Source organism: Dipodomys ordii, unplaced genomic scaffold (genome assembly GCF_000151885.1).
Source record: "Dipodomys ordii isolate 6190 unplaced genomic scaffold, Dord_2.0 Scaffold23, whole genome shotgun sequence".
Taxonomy (NCBI): Eukaryota; Metazoa; Chordata; class Mammalia; order Rodentia; family Heteromyidae; genus Dipodomys; species Dipodomys ordii.
The window spans coordinates 619,777-626,570 of NW_012267239.1; the positions used below are offsets into that span (position 1 = coordinate 619,777).

The window sequence follows — 6,794 nt, forward strand, 5'->3', positions numbered from 1 at the left end:
AAGAGTCTCACAGACTTTCCTGCCTGGGCTGGCTTTGAACCGTGATCCTCAGATCTCAGCCTCCTGAGTAGCTAGGATTATAGGCATGAGCCACCAGCACCCGGTCCAGCCCCTTAATCGCTAACATGGTACATACCTAATGTTGATAATGTATTTTTTTCAAACTGGCTGGATTTTATATTGTTTCATTAAAATCTGCTTAAAGAGGGCTGGGAAGGTGGCTCAGTGGTAGAGCGCTTGCCTTGCATGCTCGAGGCCCTGGGTTCGATTCCTCAGCATCACATAAGCAAAAAGAAAAAAAGCCGGAAGTGGCGCTGTGGCTCAAGTGGTAGAATGCTATCCTTGAGCTGAAGAGCTGAGGGACAGAGCCCAGGCCCAGAGTTCAGGCCCCACGACCGACAAAAAAATAACAACAACAACAACAAAAAAGAATGTTTCCTTGCTGGGAATGTGGCTGAGCAGTAGAGTGCTTGCCTAGCATGCATGAAGCCCTGGGTTTGATTCTTCAGTATCACATAAACAGAAAAAACCAGAAATGGGACTATAGTTCAAGTGGTAGAGTGCTAGCCTTGAGCAAAAGGAGCTTAGGGGCAGTGCCCGGGCCCTGAGTTCAAGCCCCAGAAGTGGCAAAGAGAGAGGGAAGGAGGGAGGGAGGGAAGAAAGGAAAAAAGGGAGGAAAAAAGGAAAAGAAATTAAAAAAAATTTTTTGGGGGGTCTGGTCATGAGGCCTGAACTCTGGGCCTGGACACTGTCCCTCAGCTCTTCAGCTCAAGGCTAGCGCTCTACCACTTGAGCCACAGCACCACCTCCAGCTTTTTTCTTTTTTCTTATGTGGTGTTGAGGAATCGAACCCAGGGCCTCATGCATGCAAGGCAAGCGCTCTACCACTGAGCCACCTTCCCAGCCCCTAAAAAAATACTTCTAGTCAGACATTTGATAAAGTATTAAAAACCATCAGGGGCTAGGGATATAGCTCAGTGATAGAGCACTTGCCCAGCATCACAGAAATAAATACTAGAAAAGCTATGGGGAATAATAAGCATATAAGTTTTATTTTGTTATCTAGGTGGTTTTCTGTAGCCTTTTGGGGGAGTCCTTCATAGTTGCAGAATTTTTGATAGTGCTAAGAATCTTCTGTTCCAACTATGGACAGTATTCAAGCACTTAAGATATCACATACTTTTTTATGATGGAAGGTTATATTTAGTATATATTCTTTACAAGACAGAAGTGTTACTGTGCCAATTAAAAATGGACACAAGTCATAAAGCAATAGATGATTTATAGAGGAAAAAATTAAGTAGACACTTATGCAAAAATGATAGCATTATTAATAATCAGGCATGCAGATTAATAAACAATAAAAACCATCTATCTGTATATGGTAGCTATGCCTGTAATCCTAGTTATGTAAAGTAGAGATGAAGAAGATTATAGTTTGAGGCCATGCTGGGTAAAATCTCAACAAAAAACCAGCCAGGTATGATAATACATACCTGTAATCTAAGTGGTGTGGAAGCATGAGTAGCGCTCTTCATAGTCTGAAGTTTGGCCCTGCAAAAAGCTTGAGATTCCTGAAAATAACCGAAAGCAAAAAGGGCTGGAGGCATGGCTTAAGGCTCCTACAATACCACTAAGAAAGAAAAAAATGTCCAAAGTTGGAAATAAAATTAATGATGCCGGGCTGGGAAGGTGGCTCAGTGGTAGAGTGCTTGCCTTGCATGCATGAGGCCCTGGGTTCGATTCCTCAGCACCACATAAGCAAAAAAAGCTGGAAGTGTCGCTGTGGCTCAAGTGGTAGAGCACTATCCTTGAGCTGAAGAGCTGAGGGACAGCGCCCAGGCCCAGAGTTCAGGCCCCATGACAGGCAAAAAAAAAAAAGGTATTACATGTTTTCCCACTGGACAGAGAATTAATTCTATGGTGGCAGGTGGGGACAGGATTGCATTTGCCTTCCTGTCAGCTAGGAGTATTCAGACACGTTTATAGTTTTATTTTCTTTCCTTTCTGCCTTCATCTTCCCCCTGCCCCCCCAGTACTGGGGCTTGAACCCAGGGCCTGGGTGCTACAGGTCCTTTAGATTTTTTGCCAACGGTTAGCACTCTATCACTTGAATCACAGCTCCACTCGGCTTTTTGCTGGTTAATTGGAGATAAGAGTCTCAGGGACTTTCCTGCCAGTGCTGGCTTTGAACATCACTCCTTAGATCTCTGCCTCCTGAGCAGCTAGGATTATATGTGTAAGCCACTGATGCCTACCTAGGCCTTAACCTTTGACATGATCTGGACTAGATATCACTGCAGTTTCCCCTGCCCCAGGCTTCCAAACTACCCCTAGGAAGTTAAGGATTCCCTCACTATACCGTGGCTGGGCTCTGGCACTGACTAATTGGGCCCTCTTCTGCCAGACTTTGACCTTATCTATGTCTTCTATGGCCAGCTACAAAATATGGTACAGGACAGTTGTGAGGTCCCTGGCAAACTTAGCTGCCCTTCCTGAGCCCTGGGACCCCTTTGTCCTGAGGTCCCACAGGATAAACATGATCACATAGCCCTCCCTGTCTTGACACAGCAGGTTAGCATGTAGTAAGAGGGAGATGTAACTGTGGGGATTGATAAGGTTAGGTGAGGCTTTGGCATTTATTCTGATAAATACAGACCTCAGAGACCAAAGCCACTGCCAGATGTTGATGTTTAGAGCCAAGGGACTACTCCATCTGTTAAGAAAGTCCTGGCTTTACACTACTTTAAGATAATTTTAAAAAAAAAAAGAAAAAAAACACAAAACATGAACAAGAATTATGTCATTGCAGGAAAATGGAGAAAACTGAAAGTCACCATGTTGAGAACGTACACACACACACACACACTGGAATTCTATGCTTCCATCAGAAAGAATGACTGCCCCTTCGTAAGGAAATGGAAAGACTTGGAAAAAAATCATGTTAAGTGAAGTAAGCCAAACCCAAAGAAACATAGGTCTCATGGTTTCCCTTATTTGCAATAGCTAGTGTATTTCTAAGATAATCTTAGCAGATGAGCAGAGTAGCTCCCTAGCTATGACCATATAAGATGATCCTAAGGAAATGAACTCCAAGACATGGGCACAGATGTTTTTCTTTGTTGTTGTTGTTTTTAATGTACTATGTGATTTTTTTGTTTCTTTTTTATGTTCTTCCCCCTATGGTATATCCTCTGTTGTAACTGTATTTGATTTTGGCACCCTGGTATTATGTATATGTTTATTTGAATTAGGGAAGGAAAGGAGAACAACAGACAAAGGACAAGGGGGCAACCAATCTAACTGTGAGATACACAAAACAAAATGTTGGAGATGATCTGTACAACTTGGGGGGAGGTGTTGGGAGGAGGGAAAGTAGGAGAAAATTGAGGGAAGGGGTAACAAGGTTGACAAGAAATGTACTCTTTACCTTACTTATGTAACTGAAACCCCCTCTATATACTACCCTGACAATAAAAAATAATAAATTAAACTAGAAACAAACAAAAAGAAAGTCCTGGCTTAGTTCAGCTGTCATTAGGGAAGGAAGACTGTTCTTGAACACTTAACCCCTTTAAGCCTCAATTTGCTCACCTGCAAAAGTGTAAATAACAGCAGTAATTACTTAACTAAGAAAAATAACAGACAGCCAGGTGCTAGTGCTCACGCCTGTAATCCTAGCTACTCAGGAGGCTTAGATCTGAGGATCGCGGTTCAAAGCCAGCCAGGGCAAGGAAAGTCCGTGAAACTCTAATCTCCAATAAAACCACTAGAAAACTGGAAGTGGTGCTGTGGCTCAAGCGGTAGAGTGCTCGCCTTGAGCTGAAGAGCACAGGGACAGCGCCCAAGCCCAGAGTTCAAGCCCCACGACCGACCAAAAAAAAAAAAAAGAAAAAAAATAACGACATATAGACAATTTAGCACAGTGCCTGTCTCTTAGCTCCCTACAAGTGTGAACCATTACTAGCTGAGGCTCAGGAAAGGCAAATAGCTTATAAAAGATGAGAGAGTTAGGAAATTAGAAGAGTAGAGCTGTAAATCCCAGTACAGCTTCAGGCTCAATTCCATTCTGTAATCATAAAAGAGACTACTCCCATGGTATGATGTTACTGTCCTATTAACACCTTAGGGACAGGATCCAGGTAGCTCTTGATCTCTTTCCTGTGATGTTCACTCATCTCACAGTTAGGAACATCAAACCTGTGCCTTAAGCACAGCAAGAATTATGACTTCCTCCTTTCTCCACTTCTTGGACAAGCAAAGGGCTCTGCCCCCTTGATACAGAAGGAATCCTAAAGTGAAGATCTGTAGCCAGCCAAACAAGCGGCCAAGTCTGGGAAGTCGTGAAAAGACTCTCCCATTGCCCAGAGCTATAGGACAGTTCTCTCGGATTCTCGGCCTCAGGATCTTCATAGATCCCAGAGGGGAAGGCTCTCCCGAAACAGGACTTTTCGCTTCTGGGGAAGGTGACGCCAGGGCCATCCGGACCTTCCCCCAAGGCCGCCATAAGGCATTTCAGTCCTGGGAGAATCAGGAAACCCCAAATGAACTAAGGTAGAAAGAGGGAGCCCAGGCAGAGGTGTCCTCCTGGCTAGGTTCATGCTCGAAGCTTCATAGTCAGGGCTGAGGCCGAAGTCGGCCCAAGGTCGCGCGGCCGAACCCTGCCCTGCGTTAGGGCGGGTCCCCCTCGGTCCCCGGGGTGAGGGCTGGGTCCTCAGGGAGGCACTGACCGGGCTCGAGCGGCGACCCTGCTGCCTCCGCCTGCGTCCTCATGACCCGAGTGGCGCGGGGCGCCCATGGCCCCAACCCGGCGCAGGTTGCAGCTTCGGCTTCGGCTGCGCTGGGAACGCGGCCGGTGCGTGTCAGATTCCTGGGGCGCCACCGTGGTGGATAGAAGGGGAGGCGGCGGCTGGGCCGCCCCAAGCCCCGCCCAGGCCCTTCCAGACCTGAGGCTCCGCTCCTTTACTTAAGCCCGCCCTTTCCCTGCCCCAAACTTCGGTTCCTAGAGGTCCCAGCCTCCTGATTTATGCCTGTCCCTGCCATTCACAGTCTCGGCTTTAGATGGTCCCGCCCTCTTTCCCAATCCTCGCTCTGATTCGCAGGCCCTTCCCTGACGTGTCCCCAGGAAGCCACACCCCTTTCTCTCAACTCCGCCCGGAGGGCCGGGCGCGCGTGAACGCAGACTCTTCAGTGACTCTTCCCCTTTCCCATCTCCAGACTTGTTTGCTTGCCAGCCCAGGTGTCTGACTCTGCCTCATGTTTTATAGAGGCTCCAGGCAACCTTTCTCTAGCGGTCTTTATTTGTTCCGGGCCGGGCTCGGCTACGCTCTAGATCTCAGTTTGCTTGTCTATATTTTTCCTTGCTTAAGATGCCCCTTACCTGACGATGACAGGATCCAAAGGGTAAATTGTCCTCAGTCCCGCATCCTCTCGTCCCCGAGTCGAGGGTCCAAGCCCCGGATCTCCGCCTTGCTGTCCGGCCGGTCCTTGGTGTGGGGTGTTTGGAAGTGCAAGCATCCCCATCTCCTCGCCGGCTCACGGGTGGAGGTTTCCGGCAGCCCCGCCCGCCGTCATCTGCTGTCTCCGGACACCGGAACTGCAGTGCCCGAGCCCATGTTTCCTAGCCGGCGGGGTGAGGCAGTTGCGTAGATCAGACTGCGCTTCTAGCTGGGCGAAAGGAAAGGGGCGGGGCCCTGCGCGCGGCATTTTGGGAACGCTTGGCATTCTGGGAGCGCGGGGCCCGCCATTCGCTTGCCTCACGCTACATTTGTCCCAGAACCGAAGAGCAGGAGTGTAGGCCTCAGTCGGTAAGGAGAGGCCGAGGGCGGCCAGAGGAGACCGAGGGCGGGCAAGAGGAAGCCTTGGGGCTGGGAGCGGGAGAGGCTGGTGCTCAGCGGGGCTGGGAGAGGGAGGAGGGCGGGAAGTCTCGGGCACCCAAACATCACCATCGCTTCTCTAGCTTTGGGAACGGTTATTGGTTTGCTTCCCAAATATATGGTTTTTCACACTATAACTCTGTGGGTCAGCGTTTTTCGAAGCAATCAGGCAAATCATCGTGAAATCGTTCCTCGCAGATTTTCTCTGAAAAGACCCTGTGCATCTATATCTTTTCCTGTCTCCTCGTGCCTCTCTGCTGCAGGCGTTAGAAGTTACTCGACTTTTAAACTGTATGTTCCATCTATCTTGTAAATGCGACTGCTTTTTCACCGGATCTTGCAGTGTTCCCTCACTGGCTTCAGTATAAAATCCGAACTCGTGGCTGAAAGCCATGGATCCTCACCTAAGGAGCCAACTGCGTATTCCCCTTGGTCTCTTAAACACACAGGATGATTTCAATCTTCTCAATAAAAGGTTCTTAATGAGAACAAGTCAAGCACTGATGGTTCTTCCTTCTCCATGATCATTTTCTGCTTATAGCATGATAACACTATGATGTTTTTCTCTTTTAGTTTTGGTTTTGTGGAGTGCCAGGCTTTTTCAGTCTCTACAAGATGACCTTTTGTCTTTCTCATTATAGAACTCTTCCTGCCAAGATGTCGATTGGTGTGCCAATTAAAGTCCTGCATGAAGCTGAGGGCCATATTGTTACATGTGAGACAAACACTGGTGAGGTATATCGAGGAAAACTTATTGAAGCAGAGGACAACATGAACTGCCAGGTACTCTGCTTTGTCTTGAGGCTATGGAGGGACTGTGGGCCTTTATAGAGGTCAATAAGGGAGTGATTTGAGGGAGGTCTGTATGCAGTTGTTCTCATTCATCAGTCATTTGTTGGATTGCTAACGTGTGACTTT

The 6,794-nt window shown here is 47.7% G+C and overlaps 1 protein-coding gene across 2 annotated transcripts in view; it reads right to left on the reverse strand.

Moving 5' to 3' along the window:
• The window catches only part of Gucd1 (guanylyl cyclase domain containing 1), a 26,192-nt gene extending 21,286 nt beyond the window's left edge, over nucleotides 1-4,906 (reverse strand). For both annotated transcript variants that reach the window (XM_013014468.1, XM_013014467.1), the window contains exon 1: nucleotides 4,731-4,906. In XM_013014468.1, the coding sequence (XP_012869922.1) occupies nucleotides 4,731-4,773 (43 nt within the window). In that variant the 5' untranslated portion in view covers nucleotides 4,774-4,906. The remainder of the gene's footprint in view (nucleotides 1-4,730) is intronic.
• Nucleotides 4,907-6,794: the final 1,888 nt, after the last annotated feature.